General features: G+C 42.5%; 1 protein-coding gene across 1 annotated transcript in view; it reads right to left on the reverse strand.

Moving 5' to 3' along the window:
* Positions 1 to 4,221: 4,221 nt before the first annotated feature.
* ZNF318 (zinc finger protein 318) overlaps positions 4,222 to 25,421 on the reverse strand; it is a gene marked incomplete at both ends in the record, with an annotated part of 28,590 nt that continues 7,390 nt past the window's right edge. Inside the window, 7 exons of the mRNA XM_080700589.1 lie at positions 4,222 to 7,515; positions 7,782 to 7,900; positions 8,907 to 9,006; positions 9,481 to 9,681; positions 16,408 to 16,712; positions 20,361 to 20,460; positions 22,574 to 24,019. Coding sequence (XP_080556715.1) covers positions 4,222 to 7,515; positions 7,782 to 7,900; positions 8,907 to 9,006; positions 9,481 to 9,681; positions 16,408 to 16,712; positions 20,361 to 20,460; positions 22,574 to 24,019 — 5,565 coding nt within the window. The remainder of the gene's footprint in view (positions 7,516 to 7,781; positions 7,901 to 8,906; positions 9,007 to 9,480; positions 9,682 to 16,407; positions 16,713 to 20,360; positions 20,461 to 22,573; positions 24,020 to 25,421) is intronic.

Consider the following 25,421-nt stretch of genomic DNA (forward strand, 5'->3'; position numbering starts at 1 on the left):
AAGGATGTGCAGTTTGACCAATTGACTTCAACATGCTTATCTGGCTGGTCAGAGAAAGGGGACCATCTGAAAATTAGAGCCCTCAAAACTTTGTGTGCTAACTTTAAGGTCAGTTTACGCTCCTTCCCATTCTTAGTTTCTCTTCTTAGAGCTGCAGGGACAGCGTGTCACCTTCCTAGCCCAGCACTACTACTCCAGAATGCAGTTGAAATGAGGGGACCAAGACAGAAGCAAGAGGACAGTTGGCTTCTGGAATGCTAGACACCCAACAAATACAGCAATTTACAGTTTTCCCCACTTAGAAACTGCTAAATATTTATGATGAATAAAAACAGCTACCATTTCCACATTGATTCTTTGAATGAACTTTTATTGAGCCCCCTCTACATGCCAAGAACTGTGCGCTATGAACACAATGATTAAAAAAAAAAAAAACCCAGCAAGCAAGGATGACTTCCTGTTTTGGAGAGTTTATAATGCAGTTGGGGGGGCATGTATTAAAGAAACAAATAAATGTAAAATTACAACCATGTTAAGTGCAACGATATAAAGATGCATGTTTGTTTTCTTCCAAGTGTATCTGGATTAGGTCAAATCATTATTGATGTTTTTTGAAGAGTTTCACTTTATGTTCAATTACTTGACATGAATTCATGACTTGAATAAATACTATTATATACACTCTTTTTTTAGCTAAAAATTACATAAACATTACTGCAAAATTAAGCTCACAGTCCCAAACTATCTCATGATATCTATCTTCTCACATAAAGTGTTAAAAAAGACATTAACTTAGGTTCTCATCTTGGACCTGGTTTGGGTAAGTTTGGTTAGGGTAGAGACCCAATATTTAGAAACACACACACACACACACACACACACACACACGCTCTCTCTTCCTGTCCCCAGTGGATGCCTATGTCCTGTATGTCTACTCCCTACCCCACTCTTCATTCTTCCTCCTTGAATCTGGCAATCTGACAGATATTTATGTTCTGGTATGCTCCACTACCAAAACAGTAATCTTTTACTTTTTGTTTTAGAAATGAAGTAGCATAGGAAAAGGTGAGAATACTTTGCTATATTACTCATATTTCTCAGAAGTATTAGCAGAAAGATTAAGAGTATTACATACCTCATGAATAGGAGAAAGATGGCTTACTGGAAAGCCTCCATTCACAAAGCCCAGGGTTTTGTTGTTTTTGCAGTACTGGGGATGGAACCCAGGGGCATCCTACCTTTGAACTACATCCCCAGCCCTATTTTTTTTTTCCCTTTCTTTTGAAACAGGGTCTAACCAAGTTGCAGAGGGCCTCACTAAGTAGCTGAGACTGGCCACAAGCCTGTGACTGATCCTGTCTCAGCCTCCCAAGTACCAAGTAGTTCAGAGATATAATGCCTGTGGGTTCCATCCCCGGTACAGCAAAAACAAAACAAGTTATTACAAAAGTTTAGGCTCCAAGTCCAGTTCCAGCTATCTGAACTAGTTCTGCCCTTTCTAGATTTTACTTCTCTTCCCTCATCAGTTTCAAGCGACCCCTCATGGAGTAAGGTTCTGACTCTGAGAGCAAGTGTGGTCAAGACCTAGATATGACTAACCCCTCCGGATTCTTTCCCTAAACTACCTAATCTTTCCTCCAAAGAAGTGGGACTAAGTGAACTGACTTCAAAATCATTACACACTGGCATTTTGAATTCTTATGTTCAACTAGGCACAATGGCACACACCTATAATCCCAGTATTTGGGAGGCTGAGACAGGAGGATCACAGGTTCATCACCAGCTTCAGCAACCTCATGAGGCCCTCCATAACTTAGTGAGATTGTTTCAAAAAAGGAGGGAGGGACGCTGGGAGTCTACCTTAGCTCAGAGGTAGACTCCTCTGGGTTCAATTCTCAGTACCACCCCCCCCCCAAAAAAAAAAAAAAAAAAGTCTGTTTCTCTGGGGAAAAAAAAAAACCCACAAATTTTTGTGAAGCTCACCCAGGCTCAAACTCTTCTAAAGGTACCTTTTAGTGTCAATTTATGTTTTCTTGGCCAGAAAAAAAAAATGCACTGAACCCTATAAAGCAGGCCTAGAAATACTGCCCAGAATGGCCTGACCCTGTAAACTTTTGGTGCTGATGGGGATAGAGATTCTTATCTTAGACACACACACCCCTGTGACAGTGAGGTAAAATATCTTGCCCCAAATCATAGCAAGGTAAATGGCTGAGGCATATTCAAGGACCTAGCTCTCCCAAATCTGTGCCCTTTCCACAACATAAAGAAGATAGGCCAGGATGACGTCTAACTTGACATTAAGGTTCTAAAAAATTAAATAGCCTCCTAAAACTCTACCTAGGGATTCTGCATCTCTGTACCTAAGGAAACAGTGAAAAAGAATTCATTGGATAAAAATGATCAGTAATACTGCAAATCTTAGAGGAACAGGTATGTGAAGAGGACTACAGGTTACAAATTGGTGACAAAAGGGATGTCAGAAGCAAAGTGGGACCAAGATTAGAAAATCTGAAGCTCCCTGCTTCCTGAAAGCACCCTGAGCAAGAACCTGATTGTTTTAGGAGAGCTCAGTTCCCAGAAGACCCTAGGGAGAGCCAACACAGGCTACATAAAAAACACTTCACAATAGGAAGATGACAATACCAGACCACTGCTGTCTCTCACTGACCATTTAGGGAGCACTGGGGCACAAACCATATATCCGAATAGTCTGAAATAAAGGAAGTAACTCTGACAAGTGGGGAAAGAATGGTTGAGAGTAGGGATAGGCAATAAGGCAGTAGGGGTTCACTGTTCTAGTTTTCCTTTGAAGTCTGAACATGGGCCATTTCTAAACAAAAATCCAGAAATAAATATGATTAATGCATTTATTTCAAGAAATCAACACATTAAAAATAAAATTAAACTTGTCCAAGCCAACTTATAAATTCTTTAATCTTTTTAACAAAATGTACAACCCAAAACATCACACTGTGGTAGAAATAACTTAGGAAAGGAAGAGGCAGAGGAAGGGATACAAATAATTTTGTTGAACAGATAATGAGTCCAATCCCAACAAGTTTCATATCTTCTACATCTTCAGAACAAAAATGGCAGCTAAACAATTTAGTATAGGCTTACTGAATCACAATCCAATGAACTGCCAGACATGATGGTACAGGCTTGTAATGCCAGTATTTGGAAGGCTGAGACAGGAGGATGACAGGTTCATGGCCAGCCTCAGCAACCAAGTGAGGACCTCTGGCAACTCAGTGAGATCTTGTTTCAGAAAAATGAAAAAATAGGGCTGGGGATGTAGCTCAGAGGTAAAATGCCTGAGTTCAATTTTGAGTAACACACACACACACACACACACACACACACACACACACTGAACAAAGTCCATTTCTACAATGAACAAAGTCCATTTCAGGTGACCCCAAATCATATCTGCTCCAAGCACTGAGCCATGAGTAAACCTTACTAATTTGTTTTCTTCCAAAAGTGAGCTTGTCACATTTTCTTCTCTATTTACTGAGGCCATTTCCAAACAGGTTTGTGGGTTAGCAGAACCATCTCAAGCAAAGGCAAAACAGTAAGGGAAGCATGGGAGTTGACATGCCAATAAGGAAAGTAAACAGTAAACAAAAAGGCTACTCACGCAGCATTTTAAACACTGTTAAGGCAGGCCCATCCAAATGGAAGCCTGAGAGAGATAAACAACTCTTCCTTCATCAGATGAAGTTTTCCATTTCAGCAAGCTTTCAGATGTTTCTCCCAGAGAATCACCAGCTGCCCAGGAAACTGGGTAGGAATACAACACAGCAACTGGAGAAGTCAGTTCTGTCTCCTTCCTCCCCCACATTCCAGAAATGGCAGTGTCAAAGCCAAAATACAATCAAAGCACACTATGTGGTGAGCCAGGTAAGACATTTGACTTTAATGACAAAGTTGGAGAAAATAATTTGGCCAAAAAGAAAAAAGTTAACAAAAAATCTTTTTTTTTTTTTTTTTTACAGATATATACAGAAAGTATTAGGACTTATTTATCTGATATTTTAAGGGGAAAGGAAAAAAGGAGGTAAATTTTTTAGCTTCTATGAACATCTTCTGTAAGATGCTAACTGTATCTCTTGGTGTACATTCCAGGTGAGATTGCCATCTAGTTCTGGATCATCTGGACATCTGATTTCTAGAAGCCAATCTGATAAATCCACAAGTAGCCATGGGTGTTTATTCTTAGTCACAAATACTAGAGTCTTTGTGGTCCTGGAGAGTATCAACTGCAGCTTCTTGTTCAGGCATTTCCTGAGGAACCATTTTGCCTCCACCTATCTGTTCCTTTGAAGAGGATGAAGCTGGAGCTTTTACCAAATTCATAGCATTGTCATTGTCCTCATCTACACGAGGAACTGCTACCTCTGTAAAGGAAACGTTTGGTATTTCTAGTGGTAGTGGTCCCATCTCTAGGGACCTACACTTAGAAGGGTCATCTGGGTCAGAGGGTAGAGAGCACAGTTTCTCTTTTGGAACTCCAGATGTCCGTGTAACAAAGTCAACAAGGTCTGGAAGGCAAGGAGATGGCCCAAGGCCTGCAGGACTAACTGTTTCCGATTCCAATCTGAATGACTCTTCCTTCTGTAATTGGGAAGTTTCTTCTGCTTCCTGAGGCAACACTCCTCCTGACAATAGGTCAAGGGCCTGATGTGTTCCCTCTAGGCCCAAGCCATGGTCAATATTTTCTATAGGAAGTCCAGTTTTCAAAATGTTAGAATTGATCTTTCCACTTCTGGGATTAGATGAGTTGTGTTCACCCTGTGTCTCACAGTTAAGCACCAGGGTTTTGGGAGAATCTAAAGGACACCTAGAAAAAGATGAGACTGGTTCAAAGTCACTGGGGGTAGAGGGATTACACTCTGTAAGTGATACAGAATTTTCTTGACATACTTTCTGAGATAGGGCAGTTGGGGATTTATGTGCTGGGTCTACCTGAGTATTGCAGAAATCGATGTGCACATCTCCCAGATTCCCCAGGGCAGCAAGCTCCTCTACCTTTAAGCATGTAGCTTCAAAGTCTTCTAAAGAGTTGCTTTCTATTGTCATTTTTAATTCTGGATGGACATCTCGTAGCGCCACAGCTTCTACTCCTTGTTTCTCTGGGCTCTCCCAGGTCTCTGGTCTCTTCTTGTTCTCATCCCAAGGAGCCAGCTCGTAGGTCATTTTATCCTGAAAATCTTTTGATCCTTCTCTTTTGAGTTTGAGGCTTTTGTACCTAGGTGTTCTGGAAATGGATTCTGGAGCTGAATTTTCTAGCCATTCTTCAGTACCAGCTGAAACTCCTTGCTCTTGTAGACTACCTGTTAAATACTTATCTGATATAGCTGGGGACTGAAGAAGCAATTCTGGGGCAAGAATTTTCCCAGGTATATTTTGTGAGTTCCAAAGTAAAGACCCAGCATCTGATGAAAATGAGTCCATTTTTGCTTTTGCAGAAGAGAGAGCCTGTGTACTTAATTCAATTACTACTTTACTTGGAATTTCATGCCCTGTCAACAATTTCTTAGACTGTTCAGCCCCTTTCTCAGTCATTTGCAACTCGGGCTGTTCTCCCTCCCTTACATATATATTCCCATGGCTCAAATTAGAATCTTTTATGCTGTGGGGCCTAACATTGACACTTTTTCCCTCTTCAACTGCTACCCTTCCTTTCAGTTCAGTATTTGTCTCTACCACTCTTTCTCTACAATCCTCAGGTTGACTTGCTTTATCTTGGTTACCAGAGCCTATGAAGTGAATTTCTACCATCTTTTGAGATTCTTTGGTATGACAGTGTGTATCTGACAGCTGAGAATCTGGGTCTACATCAGATGGGCCTGGCTCTCCCAGGTCAAGCTTTATTTTTCCCTCTGGAAATTTAGCCCTGTTAGTATCACTCTTGAAAGAGCTAGATGTCCACAAGGCCAAAGCATCTGTCTTTGGGGTAACAGTTTCATATGGCCTGTTTTGGCACAACCTTGTCAGAGGCTGGAGGAAGCCATAGCTACTGCCTCCGCTTTTAGTGTCTACATGCTCTACAACTGGCCATTTCCCTATAGACGCTAGGGTTTTTTCAATGGGACTTTCAGGCTTGCTGACTATAGGAACAGTGACCAAAGCCGTACTTTGAGGCAACTCCTCTTGGGATGAACTGCTGTTCAAAGTAGAAGTGCAGGAGGTATCTGAACTTTCAGTTTTAGAGAGGTTGCTATTTTCCCCATTGGACAATGGACCACCACTCAACTTAGTCTCAGGGACCCCCTTTCCACCACTACTGTAGAATATGTCATACAGGTCCTTAGCATTGGCTGTGGCTAAGCATGAATTTCGCTTCTCCAATTTTTTGGCTTGTTCACTGAACACACTTGAAAGGGGCGGTGGAGGACGTACTAACACAGAGAATAGGGTCTGGTCCTGGTCACTCTCACTCACCCCAGGAGCTGTCTCATCAGAAGGAAGGGCAGCTGGCTGTGCTGAGGCCATGATGGCAGCAGGCAACACTGAGTTCAAAACGTTAGGACCCAGGAAGCCAGGATTGTGAGTCTGAGATATAGCCGAGTTTGATTTTACGGGATCCAAGACAGCATTCACTTGAGGAGATGGAGCAGGTGGATGAGGTATAACTAGGGGTGGTGGTGGAGGTGGAGGTGGAGGTGGTGGTGGTGGTGGAAGCTGCAACATTTGCTCAGGTATACGGGACAGATCATTCTTTTCATCCAGCACCATTTTTTCCTCCGGAGAGCCTTTCAGAATCACTTCTTCCCCTCCAAAAGCTTTGGAGATGATGTCAGGAGGCAAGAGGAGATCAGATGAAGATTCTTTAACCACTGGCAGAGGTTTAGCTGTGGATCCAGAAGACTTGATAGACAGAAAGGTGTTAAGAGGAGCAGGCTTGCTCACTGTGGCTGAACCTGACTTGCGGAGCACTGTGGATGGGATAGGCAGGTTGGGTCGGATCTTAGTCTGTGTTGAGGTTGTCACAACAGGCATCCAGGGACTTGTATGTGCAACAACAGTTTTCCCAGACAGCTTGATTTTGATGGGCTTTGCCTTCCCGGCTTCGTTTTTCCCATCTTCTCTGTCCTTACTGCTTTCCATAATCTCTTCCTTAGAGATACTTGAGGCCACCACTGAACTTTTCTCCTCTTCTTTTTCTGGCTTCTTCCAGCTGAATTTCCCAAAAGATGTTGGTGGTTCCTTCTTTACCTCCTCTTTTGACTGGAGTTTGATGCTACTGTTCTTTTTATTTTCAGCTTTTTCAGGAGAGTTGCCACTTTCAGACAGTTGGTCCTCTAATTCTACAGAGACCTTGTCATCCTCCTTTGCTTCTTTCACAATCTTTGCCTTTTTCTCTTTCTTTTCCTCCTTTGGTTTCTCACTAAGTTTGCGCTTTAGCTCATTCTGCCGTCTCCGTTCTGTCTCTAGGACCACAGCCAAGCCAGCTTGGCGGTCCAGATTTCGCCGTTCCTCATACAATGGATTTTCATCCACATATTTCTAGGAAGAGAAAAGATAAAGGCTCAACAACTGGTCAAAATTTTTAAGAAAGAAATTCTTGGTCTCTGTCACTATTAGAATTCACTTAGTAGAAATCCGTATTGTAATCTTTTCAAGGGTAGAGAGGATCTATTAGCTTAGGATCTTTCACTAGGATTGAGAACTTCCTAGAGGTTATATAGAATAGGAACTGTCAATGACCTTTGCTAGGTCCAGAGTGTGACAAAGTCAAAAGAATCACTCAACAGAGCACTACAAAGACCAACCTTGTACTTCTCATTGTGTTGGTGACCTTTTACATGTTGTTCTCCAGAAATTGGATCTCCCAAAAATTCCTCACAGAGCTGGCAGTAAAATCCAGTGATGGGAATCAGAAACTCAGAGCCTATGAGAAATAGAAGAAAGTTAAGGATATAAGTCTTTTTCACCAAGGATGAGAGAACAACCAAAGGAAAATTCCAACATCCCTTTATAGCAAGATGGTTATGAGGATCTTAACCATTTTGGAATCAAAAGTAGTATTTAGCTGAATCCCAAGGATATAGTCTTACCAACCTAAGGGTTGAACTCTTGACTCCTATACCTTCTACCTCTTGGAGATACTAATTAGTTAATTTAGGAGTTTCCTGTGACAGACCCTTTCCTGTTTCTGTTCTACTCAAACTCCAACACTCAACATCTTAGGAGATTTTAAAACTATATTCCCAGCTGGGCATGGTGAATGCTTGTAATCCCAGTACTTGGGAGACTAAGAAAGGAGGATTGCACAGATTCAGAGCCAGCCTCAGCTGTGAAGCTCTCTGCAACTTAATGAGACCCTGTTTCCAAAAATAAAAAAAAACTATACTCCCAAACAGCCCACTAACATTTGTATGAGGATTTGTCTTGCTGGTATTATTTACTCTCAGGAATCTATCTTCTACAGATCTAAAGGATATAGTAGCAAGTACCGCTTGTGAAGGTTAAGAACTTGAAAAGTTTTAAGACAAACTTTTTATTTCTCTTTTAACTCCTTAATAACATCTCAAAATATTCTGTAGTTCTTAGTTGAAAAGGCAGTTAAATTACTATACTTCTTATGGTCCTTTAGTCCTGTATTTCAAATAAGCAAGATTTCGGTGCATAAACCAATGACAAAAACATCTGTTCTGCTATACATTTAAGTGATAAACATTTAACATATGCTAAGATTTCTGGCAACATAGTAGAGATCATTGTCTTATATCTTTAGGATCTAGTACAGTGTTTTTGCACACAGAAGGCATTCTTAGTTTTGCTAAAAGTAATGGCTGTGTCTCACACTATATTGCTATTTCCTAGCACCTTAGTTCAGGGACAACTCTTTTTGACCAAATGTAAGGAAACCATAAAAGAGGTAAGGAAAAACCTACCTTTTGCAGGCACAGTTATCTTGTCAGTGCGCTTTACAGCATCTTGCTTGGCTTCTTTCTGGGTCTTTGAAGCCCAAGGTCTGTTGTAGGGATCCAGTGTCTATTTGTAAGAGGCAGAGGCGCTCACACAACAGCACTAAAAACTCAAATGACCCACTCTCCTCTCTCTTTTTTTTCCCCCACACATAAGACCAGGGAAGCAGAAGCACCCAGCTTGCCACCCCCACCCACTCCCTCTGCCAAATGTTTAAATGGAAATCACCTGTGGAAAAGGTAAACACATGTTAGAGCAAGTACTAGAAAACAGATAAAAATGAAACAAAAATTTAGGTACTCAAGGAAAAAAAGAGTCAGAAGCCTCACTTACACTTGTCATGGTGTATAGTTACAGGCAGGTCCCCTGGACTGAGCCCTGGGGATGGTGTCTCCTTTGTTGGTATCTCTTGGCTCTTCTAATTGGGGCTCCTGCCCATATTTGAATGTTTCATTTTCTGGCTTTGTAATACAGATGGGGGTACAGACATAGGAGGGCAATGAGGATGATAGTGGAAACAGAAGAGGGCTGGATACCTACCTGTGCGTGTTTCTTATTGTGCATATGGGTGAAGAAATCAAACATGGTCCCACAGATGGTGTTGCAGTCTTTGCACCAGTGATTACCAGCATCATAATACTCATAAGCAGCAATGGGTTCAGACTGCTTAGCAGCTGGCTGGGGGCTTTCAGCCAGTTTAGGGCTCTTAATATGAGACTTCTCATTGTTTACTTTTGATTCCTAGAGGAAAAAAACAGCACTTAGCAAAGAATTCAAGGCAGTCCAGATTTGTCTTCTCTTAGAAACATCAAGTGACCATACAGTGGTAAAATGGTTATATGACCACATTTCCAATGCATAAAAAGCTGTATATGCTGGGGAGAACCCTAAGAGAAATCTGTCTCCATGGCTCAAAAAGAACTAATTATATCCCACAGTTCTAGCATATCATGGAGAGTAAATCCTAATGGCAATATAGTTGGCATATCCTAAAATATCTCTAGAAGAATCCCCCAAGATTGTGGAAAGTTTCTGAAAGGATCTTTTCACAGTATACCATTTGGTAGATGTTGCATGTGTTACCTATAAAACCAAATATATTAGTTCAATCTAAAAATCATAAGGACAGCCTCAGCTACTTAGTGAGGCCCTTTGCAACTCAGTGAGACCCGGTTTCCAAATAAAGAATAAAAAATAGGGCTGGGGGTGTAGCTCAGAGGTAGAATGCCCCTGGGTTCCATCCCCAGTATTGGGGGGAAAAAAATCATAAGGACAACTAGAGAGGGAAGAAAAATCTAAATGGATCTGGGTGAGGTGGCGCACATTTGTAATCCCAGTACTTGGGAGGATCCAGGTTTGCAGCCAGCCTCAGCTACTTAGGGAGGCCCTCTGCAGCTTAGTGAGACCCTGTTTCAAAATAATGAATAAAAAAATTGAGCTGGAGATGTAGCTCAGAGGTAGAATATGCCTGGGTTCAATCCCCAGCACGACACACACACATACACACCACACACACACACATACACACACACCCCAAAAGATTAGAGATATAGTTCAGTGGTAGAGTGCCTGCATAGCATGCATAGGCCCTAGATTTGATCCCTGACACTGCGAAGAGAAAGAGAAGAGAACAGAGAGCAGAAAAACCAAAGACAAATAGGAAAGTTTCTAAGCACAATGATTCCTTACTGCTGAGATGAAAACTGAATTCTTTTTTTTTGGTGGTACTGGGGATGGAACCCTGAGGCTTTCTACCTCCGGGCTACACTCCCAGACCTATTTATATTTTATTTGGAAACAGGGTCTCGCTAAGTTGCCTAGAGCCTCACTAAGTAGCTGAGACCGGCTTCAAACCTGTGCGATCCTCCTGTCTCAGCCTCCCAAGTGCTGGGATTACAAGCGTGCGCCACCACACCCAGCTGAAAACTGAATTCTAACATATTCCCATTAGCTTCAGAGAACATTGATACTTAATCTAATTAAAATAGTAGATCATGAGCTGGGTGTGGTGGAACATGTTTGTAATCCCAGCATTAGGGAGGATGAGACAGGAAGATCGCAGTTCACAGACAGCCTCAGCTACTTATTGAGACCCTGCAACTCATTGAGACCCTGTTTCAAAAATAAAGAATAAAGCCGGGCGTGGTGGTGCACGCTTGTAATCCCAGCATTTGGGAGGCTGAGACCTGGAGGATTGCGGCTCGCGGACAGCCTCAGCTACTTAGTGAGGCCTCTGCAACTCAGTGAGACCCGGTTTCAAATTAAAGAAAAAAATAGGGCAGGAGGTGTAGCTCGGAGGTCAAATGCCCCTGGGTTCCATCCCCAGACCCGCAAAAAAAATAAAATAAAATAAAATAAAGAATAAAAAATAGAGCAGGGAGTGTAGGTTGGAGGTAGAATAAAAAAAAAGATCATGGGATTGGTATGGTATATAAATTGAAATATAATGTATAAGTCAACTATAATGAGCCAAAACATTAAAAGCTCTTTTTTTTAAGACAGCTTTTTTTTTTCTTTTTTTTTTTGCGGGTCTGGGGATGGAACCCAGAGGCATTTGACCTCCATACACCCCTTGCCCTAATTTTTATTCTTTATTTTGAAACTGGGTCTCACTGAGTTGCAGAGGGCCTCACTAAGTAGCTGAGGCTGTCCTCGAACCACAATACTCCGGTCTCAGCCTCCCGAATGCTGGGATTACAAGCATGCGCCACCACGCCTGGCTAAAAAGCTTTTTCTTTAAAAAGATTTTTTTTTTAAACCAAAGGTACTAAAGATCCAGGTACAAGCTATAGTTTTATCTGGTTGAGAAAGAAAACTCTCCAAGGAAGACAAAGAGAAATGTAAGTGTAGTTGATATATAGAATATCCTTTTCTCTACCCTTCGACATTAACGAAGCATCTACTATCCACTAGATATGTTGGATGCTGTTCTTTTAGTGGTACTGTGGATGGAACTCGGGGGCATTCTAACCTCTGAGCTACACCTCCAGACCTATTTTATTATTTGATTTTGAAACAAGGTTTCACTAAGATGCAGATGGCCACACTAAGTTGCTGAAGCTGGCTATTAATATATGATTCTCCTGTCTCAGCCTCCCAAATACTGAGATTACAAATATGCGCCACCATGCACGGGCTTTTTTTTTTTTTTTTTTTGGCGGGTCTAGGGATAGAACCTAGAACCCAGGGGCATTCGACCTCTGAGCTACACCCCCTTCCCTATTTTTTATTCTTTTAAAATTTGAAACGTGGTTCTCACTAAGTTGCAGAGGGCCTCACTAAGTAGCTGAGGCCGTCTTCGAGCCACGATCCTACAGTCTCAGCCTCCTAAAGTGCTGGGATTACAAGCGTCCAGCCTTTTTTCTTTTTTAATTGTCTACCATTCTAACTTCTGTGTGTGAGGTAAGTGGGGAATGAACCCAGGGGCAATCAACCACTGAGCTATCTCCCCAGTGCTTTTTATTTTTTATTTTCATAGGATTCTACTAAGTTAAGGATCTCACTAAATTGCTGGGGCTGGCCTTGAACCTGCAATCCTTCTGTCTCAGCCTCCCATGTACTAGAATTATAGGCATGAACCAACAAGCCCAACTATAAGTTTTACTCTTTTATCCTCAAGAAGCTCTCATTTAGTGGAAGAGCCAGACATGAGAACAGTTTTTATTTTTTATTTTATTATTATTATTTTATTTATTTATTTATTTTGGTGGTACTGGGGTTCCTGGAAGCCCTTCTACCTCTGGGCTACATTCCGAGACCTATTTTTACATTTTTATTTGGAAACAGGGTCTCCTAAGCCAGTGCGCGCGGCTGGCTTCGAACCTGTGTGATCCTCCTGTCTCTGCCTCCCAAGCGTGGGATTACATGCGTGCGCCACCACGCCTGGCTGAGAAGTTTTTAAATAAGACAGAATGAAGCCAGGCGTGGTAGTGCACGCTTGTAATGCCAGCCCTTGGGAGGCTGAGACAGGAGGGCTGCATAGTTCAAAGCCAGCCTCAGCTAATTAGAGAGGCTCTCGGCAACTTAGTGAGACCCTGTTTCCAAATAAAGTATAAAATAGGTGGGAGTATATCCTGGAGGTAAAAAGGTCTCTGGGTTCCACCCCCAGTACCACACACACACACAAAAAAAAAAAAAAAAGAAGAAGAAAGATTATTCCTGGTTAAGGGGATTACTAATGCAAAATTAGAGTGATTTAATAGCATATGGTATATCTGGAAAACTGTGAGCAATTTGAGGTGACAGGAGTATAAAAATTTGTATATTTTGCGAGTAATATTTATTACTATGTGCCTGGTACCTAGCTATGTATTGGGGACTATTTTGGAGAATGACAGATAGAACTCCTGATTCTTTTTTTTTTTTTTTGCGGGGGGGTCTGGGGATGGAACCCAGAGGCATTTGACCTCCGAGCTACATCCCCTGCCAAATTTTTTATTCTTTATTTTGAAACCGGGTCTCACTAAGTTGTGGAGAGTCTCACTAAGTAGCTGAGGCTGTCCGCGAACCGCAATCCTCTGGTCTCAGCCTCCTGAATACTGGGATTACAAGCGTGTGCTACCATGCCCGGCCAACTCCTAATTCTTTGAACTTCAAAATCTAATTGGGGGTAGGCATGTTATATAATTTGTTGTTATATAATCACAACTGCATAAATGCTAGCAAGGAAAATTATAAGGTTTTACATTGGGTGTATACCAGGCAAATTTTTTTTGTGTGTGTGTGGTACTAGGGGTAGAACTCATGAGCCTTCTACTTTTGAACTATAGCCCCGACCTTATTTTATTTTATTTGTGGGTGTGGGGATGGAACCCAGGGGCATTCAACCTCCGAGCTACACCCCATACCCTGTTTTTTTTTTTTAATTCTTTATTTATTTATTTATTTATTTATTTATTTATTTATTTTGGTGGTACTGGGGTTCCTGGAAGCCCTTCTACCTCCGGGCTCCACTCCCAGACCTATTTTATATTTTTGAAACAGGGTCTCTTACGCCAGCGCGGCTGGCTTCGAACCTGCGCGATCCTCCTGTCTCCACCTCCCAAGCGCGGGGATTACAAGCGTGCGCCACCACGCCCGGCTTAATTCTTTATTTTGAAACCCAGTCTCACTAAGTTACAGAGAGCCTCACTAAGTAGCTGAGGCTGTCTGTGAACCAGGATCCCCCAGTCTCAGCCTCCCAAATGCTGGGATTACAAGCGTGTACCACCACACCCGACTGCCCTGACCTATTTTATATTTTATTTGAAAACAGAGTCTCACTAAGTTGCTGAGAGCCTCACTAAGTGGCTGAGGCTGGCTAGCTGAGGCTGTACTAGGATTACAAGTGTGCGCCACCACGCTCGGCTGTATACTGGGCAAATTTAACAGTCTGGGGAATCAGGGAAGGGAGTCAGAAGTAATTTAAGCTGTTAGGATGAATATGAGTTAGAAGAGAGGATTGCATGGAGAAGAAAGGGAAGATGCAAAGGCATTAATTAGTGGGGATCTGTTTGAGGCATAAAAAAGAAATTTTCTTAAAGAAATGAGAGAAAGCAAGGAAGAAAAGAGGTATGGAAGTATCCTAATGGTTGGTTGTATTTAGAAAGAAGATTAAGAAGTAGCAGTGCAAGCAAGAGCTGAAGTTGTGTAGGTGGCAACGGAGATGGCGAGGAGAAAGGAAATGAGGTTTACTGGAGGGAGAGCGTATATATAATATGTGGAACCGACTGGGCATAGAGCAGTTGAGGAGAGAAAATACTAAGAATACTTCCCAGGTGTTGGCATGAACACTGTTGGGCAGTGGTACTATTATTCACTGAGAAAGGGTGACACTGGAGGGAGGTTGAATGCAATCATTAATTTAGGACATGCTGAATTTAAATTTCTTTTTTTTTTTTTTGGTAGTACTGGGGTTCCTGGAAGTCCTTCTACCTCCGGGCTACACCCCCAGGCCTATTTTATACTTTGTATTTCGAAACAGGGTCTCGTAAGCCAGCGCGGCTGGCTTCGAACCTGCGCGATCCTCCTGTCTCCGCCTCCCAAGCATGGGGATTACAAGCGTGCGCCACCACGCCCGGCATCTGAATTGAAGTTTCTAAAAGACAATAAAGTAAAATTGGCTAATGGGTTGTTACACACTCAGAAGATTCATCTGAACTCAGATATAAAACTGGAAGAAGTCACATAGTATTTCAGAATAGAACCTAATGAAAAGGCTTAGGAATAGCAGAATTCTGGAGAATTAGACTAGGACTGAGCCTTGAGAAACTCAAATATTTAACTCATATATGGAAGGATAGGCAGCAGAGAAGAGCAAGTTGCAGCAGCCAACACACTAGGAGGAAAAGAAGTGTGACAGACACCAGGCATGATGGTGCACACCTGTAATCCCTGTACTTGGGAGGCTGAGACAAGATGATCCCAAGTTCAAGGACAGCTTCAGTAACTAGCGAGACTCTTAGCAACCTAGCAAGACCCTGTTTCCAAATAAGAAATAAAAACTGGGCCGGGGCTGTATTTCTGAGGTAGAATGCCTCTGGGTTCAATCCCCAGTACCACACACACACAAAAAAAAAAGTAGCCGGGCGTGGTGGCGCACGCTTGTCATCCCAGCATTCGGGAGGCTGAGACCTGGAGGATCGCGGTTCGCGGACAGCCTCAGCTACTTAGTGAGGCCCTCTGCAACTCAGTGAGACCCGGTTTCAAAATAAACAATAAAAAATAGGGCAGGGGGTGTTGCTCGGAGGTCGAATGCCCCTGGGTTCCATCCCCAGACCTGCAAAAAAAAAAAGTGTGACAGAAGCCATGGGACAAAAGCAATGGTAGGAGATAGATAGTGGCTTTTTTTTTCTTTCTTTCTTTCTTTTTTTATTTTTTTTTTTCCTGCTGTACTGGGAGTAGAACCCAGGGGCATTCTACCTCAGAGCTACATCCCAGCCTTATTTTAATTTTTATTTTGAAACAGGGTCTCACTGAGTTGCAAAGGGCCTAACCAAGTAGCTGAGGCTGTCTGTGAACCCGGATCCTCCTGTCTCAGCCTCCCTAATGCTGGGATTACAAGTGTAAACCAACACTCCTGGCTTGAGACAGTAGTTTTCTGTGTCAAAGCTACTGTTTGAGAACTAAAATGTATCCAACTGGCTTTAGCAATGTGGTAGTAATAGAAACATGAACATGGTTGCTAAACATGAACCCAAAATGATAGATTCAAGTTGTGAATAGGTGAGAAGCCAGACTGGTGTGGGTTAAGGAGCAAATGTTGGAATATGAACATAGAAGGCTTGAATACTAATGATCTGAGATTCTACTGAGGGCAACGGGGAACTGCTGAAATTCTGAAGGAAAGTTCCATGACGTGATCTATGTTTTAAGAAAAATGACTAAAAAACTTAAGGACAGATTGGAAAATAAAGATTAAAAAAAAAGTTAAAAAGCTTCTGTAGGAGTTCATAGGAAAAAAATATATAATAGAAGTTGAGTTCTTACCTTGTTGTTGGAGGAAGAGTTTGAGGATGACAATACTTCTTCTGGACTCTTAGATTTTTCTGCTTTTCCAGGCTTTTCTGTTGGCTCCTTACTGTCATTTGAAGACTTCTGGGATTTATCAAAAATGTTAATTCCCAGGATCTGAGCCACTTTGTCCAGTTCAGATTGCTTCTTTTCTGCCTCTTCTGCCTCTTGTCGTAGCTCTGCAATGTCCTTCATGATGTTTTCCTGAAGCCGACTCACTTCCACCAGGAGTGGGTCTTTGTGACCATCCTTTTCTCTTCGTTTCTTGCGTAGCATTTCCCCTGAGTAGTCAAAGACAAAAAAAAAAAAAAAAAAAAAACGGGAAAATAAATTAAGATAAGTCTTTTTTTTTTTTTTTGGTGGTACTAGGGAGGAACTCAGTGACTTGCTACCTCCAAGCTACACTCTCAGACTATATATATATATATGTTTTTGGGGTTTTTTTTTGCGGGTCTGAGATGGAACCCAGAGGCATTTGACCTCTAAGCTACAACCCCTGCCCAATTTTTTATTCTTTATTTTGAAACAGGGTCTCACTGAGTTGCGAAGGGCCTAAGTAGCTGAGGCTGTCCGCGAACCACGATCCTTGTTTCAGCCTCCCAAATGCTGAGATTACAATCATGCACCACCATGCCTGGCTATTATTTTTATATCTTATTTGGAAACAGGGTTGTACTAAATTGAAGAGGGCCTCACTAAGTTGCTGAGGCTGCCTTTGAACCTGCCCAATTCTCCGGTCTCAGCCCCCCAAGTACTGGGATTACAAGCATGTGCCACCATGCCCAGCTGAGTCACTTTTTATTTTATTTGTAAGTAATCTAGCCAGGCAAGATGGCACAAACTGTAATCCCAGTACATGGGAAGCTAAGACAAGAGGATCACATATTTGAGACCAGCCTCAGAATGTAGCGAGACTCTTAGCAACCAAGTAAGACTCCATTTCAAACAAAAAATAAAAATGGCTGGGTTGTAGCCCAGAGGTAGAATGCCCCTGAGTACAATCTCTAGTATCACTTACTAAAAAAAAAAAAAAAAAAAATTGGGGTTAGGGATGTCGCTTGGAGGTATAATTTCCCTAGGTTCAATATCCTCAATATATACATAAAAAGATAAAATAACCTACCAGGAAATTGTGGTCACAAAATCATTTTCCACAAAATTTTCTAAGACCAAATGAGACTCGCCCTCACCAGTGCTGGCTTGGGTGAAGCTTTGATGATAGTGAAGGATATTACATTATCTTTTTTGTGGGGGTAATTAGTTAAGCATCTACAGGTTGGCATCAGGGGTTCCATAAACTCTCAAAACGGTATATACAAGCTTGAGTGTGTGTCCCCTAAAAAGATTAGTATATGTTATAACAATGAGTTTAGCAGCTGTCCTCTCTTCAGAAAGCTGAAGAATTATGCAGAAGTAAAAATCATTCAAAGTTATATATTCGACTTTATCTAATTTAAAGAAACTTTACCAAACTTTTTTTTTTTTGTACTGGAGACTGAACTCAGGGGTGTCCTACATTCGAGATACCAAGTTATACACAGTCCTTTTCATTTGTAATAGGACCTCACTAAATTTCTTTCTTTTTTTTTTTTTTTTGGGTGGTACTGGGGGTGGAACCCAGAGGCTTTCTACCTCCAGGATATACTCCAGACCTTTTTTATATTTTATTTAGAAACAGGGTCTCACTAAGTTGCTGAAAGCCTCACTAAGTAGCTGAGGCTGGCTTCGAACCCATGCGATCCTCCTGTCTCAGCCTCCCAAGCGCGGGGATTACAAGCGTGCGCCACCACGCCCGGCTCACTAAATTTCTTGTTGCTGACAGTCTCACTAAGTTAGCTTCGGTTGACCACAAACCTGCGATCCTCCTGTCTCAACTTCCCAAGTACTGGAATTACAAGCGTGTGCCACAATGCCTGGCTTGAGACCCTTTTTTATATTTCAAAATAAAAAGATAAAATAGGAGACAGGCCTGGTGGTGCACACTTGTAATCCCAGTACTTGGGAGGCTGAGACAGGAGGATCCCAGGTTCAAAGTCAGCCTCAGCAGCTTAGTGAGGCTCTCAGCAACCTAGAGGGATCCTGTTTCAAATTAAATATAAAATAGGTCTGGGAGTATAGCCCAGAAGTAGAAGGCCCCTTGGCTCCATCCCCAATACCACAAATAAATAAATGAATAAATGACTAGGGTTGTAGTGCAGAGGTAGAATGTCCCTCTGTACCGGAGACATACAGAAACACACACACAAAAGATACTTATGAGACAGGAGGATTGAAGGTTTTTGGTTGGCCTCAGCAATTTAGCAAGACTCTCTGCAATTTAGTAAAACATTCTGTTACAAAATTTAAAAAATAGGGTATAGCTTAGAGGTAGAATGCTCTTGAGTTCAATCTCTAGTACTATACACACACACACACACACACACAAAGTTCAGGAAAAATTAAACAAGTACATACACACACATTGAGAAAATGATCTCGAAGAACACCTGAGAATTCTTCTTCTTTTTTTTTTTTTTTTGCGGGTCTGGGGATGGAACCCAGGGGCATCTGACCTCCGAGCTACACCCCCTGCCCTATTTTTTATTCTTTATTTTGAAACCGGGTCTCACTGAGTTGCACAGGGCCTCACTAAGTAGCTGAGGCTGTCCTCGAACCGTGATCCTCTGGTCTCAGCCTCCCGAGTGCTGGGATGACAAGCGTGCGCCACCACGCCCGGCTACACCTGAGAATTCTTTGTTCTGTTTGTTATTTTATGTTTTCTCTAGGTCTATGTCAATAATAATATTATTATTTTTTGTAATGTTGGAGATAGAACTCAAGGTCTCGTGCATGCGAGGCAAGCACTCTCCCACTAAGTTACATCCCCAGACCTATGTAAAAATTTAAAAAGTAAGACTTTGGAGTGGGACGCGGCGCACACCTGTACTCCAGCACTCAGCAGGCTGACACGTGAGGACGGCAGGCTTGAGCCCAGCTTCAGCTTCAGGATGTGGGAAGACTCTCAGCGACTTGGGGAGACCCCGCTTCCAAATGCGAGGCAAGCCGGGAACGCCGGCGTCGGAGGCTGAGAGCGGGGCTGCAGTCCCCGGACAGCCTCGGCTTAGCGAGGCCCTCCACAACTTGGGGAGACCCTGCTTCCAAATAAAGAATTAGCCAAGTGCGGTGGGCACACTTGTCATCCCCGCGCTTGGGAGGCGGAGACAGGAGTATAGTGCAGGTTCGAAGCCAGCCTCGCTGGCTTAGGAGACCCTGTTTCCAAATAAAAATATAAAAATAGGTCTGGGAGTGTAGCCCGGAGGTAGAAGGGCTTCCAGGAACCCCAGTACCACCAAATAATAATAATAATAATAATAATAATAATAATAATAATAATAATAATAGCAGCAGCAGCCGGGCGTGGTGGCGCACGCTTGTAATCCCCGCGCTTGAGAGGCTGAGACAGGAGGATCGCGCAGGTTCAAAGCCAGACTCAGCTACTTAGTGAGGCTCTCAGCAATTTAGTGAGACCCTGCTTCCAAATAAAATATAAAATAGGTCTGGGAGTATAACCCAAAGGTAGAAAACCCTTGGGTTCTATCGCCAGTACCACCAAAATAAATAAATAAATAATAAAATAAAAATTAAAAATAATAATAAATAAAGAATTAAAAACAGGGCAGGGAGTATAGCTTGGAGGTTGAATACCCCTGGGTTCCATCCCAGACCCACAAAAATAAATAAATAAATAAATAAATAAATAAATAAATAAATTCTAAGGGCTAGGGGTGTAGACTGGAGGTAGAATGCCTCTGGATTCAATCCCCAGCACCACCAAAACAAACAAAGAAAACACAGTGAGACTTTGGCTCACTGAATCTAAGAGTAACACCTCCCCACTTGATTCTCTTACTCAAGCTAAAGGTAGCCATACAAAGGTACTGTTCTGATACCTTGCTGTTTATGAAGCCGTTCCAACTCAGTCCTAAAGTAGCACATTTTTTTCTGGCGGGCTTCCCGGTCACTCTTTAGCTTTTCCCTTTCTTCAATAACCTGCAAAATATAAAATGGTTAAGAAAGTCCCTTAGCTTCCAAAAGCCTCCCTTTCCTTTTGCTCTTCTCTCCAGAAGCCCTCCTACTGTATGTCTTTTTTTTTTTTTCCTTTGGTGGTACTGGGGATGAAACCCAGGGGCCCTCTACCTCTGGGCTACACTCCCAGACCTATTTTATATTTTATCTGGAGATAGGGTCTCTTAAGCCAGCTAAGGCTGGCTTCAAACCTGCACGATCCTCCTGTCTCAGCCTCCCAAGTGCAGGGATTACAAGCGTGCGCCACCATGCCCAGCTCTGTATGTCTTAAATTAAGGACCAAATGTCTGCACAGAGGTTCTGATTTTGTAGTCAAAATGTTATTTTATTCTGATCCAGGTTCCTGTATAGTAATAGCCTTCTTTTCAGAACTGTACTACCTAAGAAAGTATTGTTTTCATGCAGGAAACACCCAAAGCTACTGATAGCAACTGTTAGATAGTGGTTCTGAGCCCAAGAGAACCATGGGAAAGGGAATGAATGTATTATGGGGTGAGGCACTGCATTACTTGGGAGTGTAGCCTGGAGGTAGGGTTCCATCCCCAGTACCACCAAAACAAACAAACAAACAAACAAACAAACCATACCTATTACTTCCTTCTCTAAAGAATTCAATAAAATTAAAGACTAAAGATCAGGATATTCAAATACAATAGAAGCTGGACATGGTGGTGCATGTTTAATCCAAGTACTTGAGAAGCTGAGACAGGAGGATCACAGGTTCAAAGACAGCTTTTGCAACTTAGTGAGGCTCTCAACAACCTAGTGAGACTCTGTTCCAAAATAAGATATAAAACTGGGCTGGGGTTGTAGCTTGGAGGTAGAATACTTCTGGGTTCAAGCCTCAGTACCACAAAGAAGAAAATTAAGAGGAAAAAATAATTTTTTTTGTGGTAGTGGGGGTGGAAACCAGGGGCTTTTCTACCTCTGGGTTATATTCCCAGACCTATTTTATACTTTATTTGCAAACAGGGTCTCACTAAGTTGCTGATAGCCTCACTAAACTGTCTCGGCCTCCCAAGTGCTGGGATTATAAGCGTGCACCACCCCACCTGGCAGAGGAAAAATTTTTGTCTACCAAGAATTAACTATTTTTTTTTAAAACTGGACAAAAAATAAGCCGGGCGTGGTGGCGCACGCTTGTCATCCCAGCGCTTGGGAGGCTGAGACGGGAGGATCGCACAGGTTCAGAGCCAGCCTCAGCTATTTAGTGAGGCTCTCAGCAACTTAGTGAGACCCTGTTTCCAAATAAAAATATAAAATAGGTCTGGGAGTATAGCCCAGAGGTAGAAAGCCTCTGGGTTCTACCCCCAGTACCACCAAAAAAAAAAAAAAACTGGACAAAAATGAGCATATGGGAGACTTCAAGGCCCCTAACTACAGTGTTCTAAGATCATTAACATGGACAGAGAAATAAACATTAAAAAAAAAGTCTAATACTCACAGTGGGACCTGAGGCCAGACTTTTTTTGTGTGTGTGGTATTAATGATGGAACCCAAGGGCATTCTACCTCTGAGCTACACCCCTGCCCTATTTTTTATTCTTTATTTTGAAACAGGGTCTCACTGAGTTGCAGAGAGCCTCACTAAACAGCTGAAGCTGTCTTTGAACCTGGATCCTCCTGTCTCAGCCTCCCGAATGCTGGGATTACAAGCACATGCCACCATGCCCGGCTGAGGCCAGACTTTTGGCTTAGCTGTAATGACAAAGAATGTGAGAAGATTAAAGGGGCTCCATGTGTTCCTTAGGGTGATGACCTGGAGTGAAGAGCCTTACAAATTTTCAGCCCCCTCCTTAAGATAGATATAAATTTCTATGTTAATACAGAAAACTCACAGCTGGCATTTGGGAGGCTGAGACAGGAGGATTGTGGCTTGTGGACAGCCTCAGCTACTTAATGAGGCCCTTCACAACTCAGTGAGACCCTATTCCAAAAAAAATAAAAGAATAAAAAATAGGGCTGGGAGTATAACTCAAAGGTAGAATGCCCCAGGGTTCCACCCTTAGTACCAAAAGAAAAAAAGAAAAAAAAAAAAGAAAAAACTCAGGTACAGGATTCCTAAAACGAATATTTACCTTCTGCTTCTGGGAGGCACGATTCTTCTCATCAGAGATCTTCTCAGGATTATATCTTATGAGTGATGGGATGGACACCTGGACAGGCACCTGGGCAGCAGGAACTGAGCCTAGCACAGACTTCTCCTGTTTGGGCTTATTAGGAGTCACAGTGGGGATCACGCGGAGATTGGGACGGCTACGAGTAGCTTGTTTAGTTACTGGTGTTAGTCTGTGGGGTTCAGGTAGAAGGTGATTTGATGGTTGAGAGGCAGGGTACATGGGCCATCTTGAGGCTGCATATGCCATGTAATGCCTATAGGCATCAAAGGAGGCAGCGGGAATAGTAGGTCCTTGGTAGTTTAGAGGTATTCGAGCTGCAGCAAATTGGGAGGCCCTTGGCATATGAAACTGAGATAAAGAAGCAGAGTGTGGAAGTCTAATTGGGGTAGGTGGGACTGATGGCAACAAGCACCGGACTGCAACAGATGACTGAAACCCACTGCCAACCACCTCTGGTCCTGAGATATGACCAACTGGATGGTCAGACTTCAGGAACGAGGGGCTGTTTTTTGTGAGTAGGTAAGGATCTACAGGGGAAGCTGGGTGTGGATGGGACAGCTCTGAAGAATGGGTACTACTATGGTGCACCTCCCTGCTTTCCAGTCTGTGGGGATCTGAGGAGTGCCGATCAGTAGAGAAACTGGGGTCAACTGAGGAATAGTGGTCAGCTGAAAAGTTCCGGTCAACAGAAGAACGGCGGTCAGCTGAGGAACGTGATGATGGCTTCTTGCCGTGAAGTCGTTCCTGGGTGCGCGCAGCCAATTTACTAATCTCCGCTACTCCAATATCCAGTCCTATGGTCTTCAGCAAGTCATGAATCTTGGCATATTCTGGATTGGTCTCCTCTAGTGATTCTGGCTTCGGAGCTGGAGGTGAAGAGGGCAGGGAGCTTGCCTTCTGCCTCATAACTTCACTCTCAGAGCTTCCGAGGGTCTTAGGTGGGGATTCTGCCTTTAAATCTTCTTCCTCATCCCCATAGAGAAATTTCTCCTCATCCTCAATGTCAGGAAAGCTACGTCGCCTTTTTTCCTGGGTATTGGTAGAATCAGCCAACATGCTCAGAATACGGGAAAAACCACTGCCATCCTGGCTAGCTCTCTCATGGGGCAGTAAAAAGTCTGTGTGTCGTTCAGAACTCTCAGACTTCAACTCTGATTTCTCCCTGTGACATAGAAAACTTCCAAATTTATCCCTTAAAGGACTATTATCTTTGGGCATCCCAGGAAGAGGACCCCATTTGTAGAGATTGGCCTGAGGCTCCTTCAGGGGAGTCTCCACTGTAGTCCCTTTGTTTTCAATCTCTGAGGCAAAAGCAGCAATAGCACCACTTAGTGGAAGAGAAGAGTGTCCAGAGTAGAGAGGACGATCCTGGCTGGAGCTGGTACTGCTAGAAAAATTCTCAAGCTGCAAGGATAAACACAACTGATTTAGTCTCTATGTAGAATCTCAGAACTGGTAACTGAGATAAATATTTACATTTTTGTCCTTCCTGAATTAATAAGGGAGATATAAGTAGTAAAAAAAAAAAAAAAAAAAGGAGAGTATCCTTGGCCCAGTTCAAGATATGGGTCCTGATCTCTAGATGTTTCTGCTATAGAAAAGAGAAATAGGAAATGAGGTATATTGGATGGAATCTTCATCTTTACCCACCTGTTTTAGGAACTCAAATTCAAAAGGATTTTAGAGTTCCTCTACATTGTTTTTGTTCCTATGAATTCCCAAAAGAAGAAATATATACAAGTGGCACTGCTTGGAAGTGGAGACAGGAAAAACTGGAACTCTAAATGATCAGTATCCCCTTGCTCCATTAAGTGCTCTTAGGTACTTCAGAAGCCTTTAGCTTAACTAATAAATGAAGAAAAAATATACAAGACCCAGAAGATGAGGTGGCTTGTCTAAAAATCATACAGTAGCCGAGCGTGGTGACACATGCTTGTAATCCCAGCATTCAGGAGGCTGAGACAGGAGGATCTCAGTTCGCAGACAGCCTCAGCTACTTAGGTTCTTTGCAACTCAGTGAGACCCTGTTTCAAATAAAGAATTAAAAACAGGACTGGGGGTGCAGCTCGGAGATAGAATGTCCCTGAGTTCCATCCCTAGTACCACTAAATAAATAAATATCATACAGTAAGTTAATGGCAGAGGTGGTTTCAAAGTCAGATCACCTGATTTCTGATCTAGTGTTCTAAAACTCATACATTTGTCTTCTCTCTAAAGAGAAATGAGGAAATTCAGATTCAGATCACCTACTCCCTTTGCCCTTCAAACTTCATTTCCAAGAAACATATTCAGAGATTTCTAGAAGGCTATCTGGTTTAAGGAAAAACTTATAATAGGTACTTTCCAAAATGACTATTTAGAAAGCCTGAAATATGGTGCTAGAAGCCCTTTACTGATGATGCATTATGAAGCTACGTTTCACTGGAGAATTCTAGAAGGTATAGCTCATAAATGTAACAATTCTGGGCCAACATTTATTACAAAGATACCATTAGGGACACAACCCTTAGGAAAGTAACCAGGCTTTAAGATATTAAAGGGAGCCAGGAGCTGGGCATGGTGGTGCACACCTGTAATCCCAGTACTTGCGATGCTGAGACAGGAGGATTACAGGTTTGTGGCCGACCTCAGCAATTTAGTGAGGCCCTCTGCAATTTGGTAAGACCGTTTCAAAATAAAGACTAAAATAGAGCTGGGGGTTGTAGCTCAGAGATAGAATGTCCCTGGGTTTCAATCCCCAGTACCACAAAAAAAAAAAATTAAAAACTAAGTAAAAAATAAAGGAAGCCAGGTATGGTGGTGCACA

This window comes from Muscardinus avellanarius, assembly GCF_963383645.1.
Source record: "Muscardinus avellanarius genome assembly, chromosome: 8".
NCBI lineage: Eukaryota > Metazoa > Chordata > Mammalia > Rodentia > Gliridae > Muscardinus > Muscardinus avellanarius.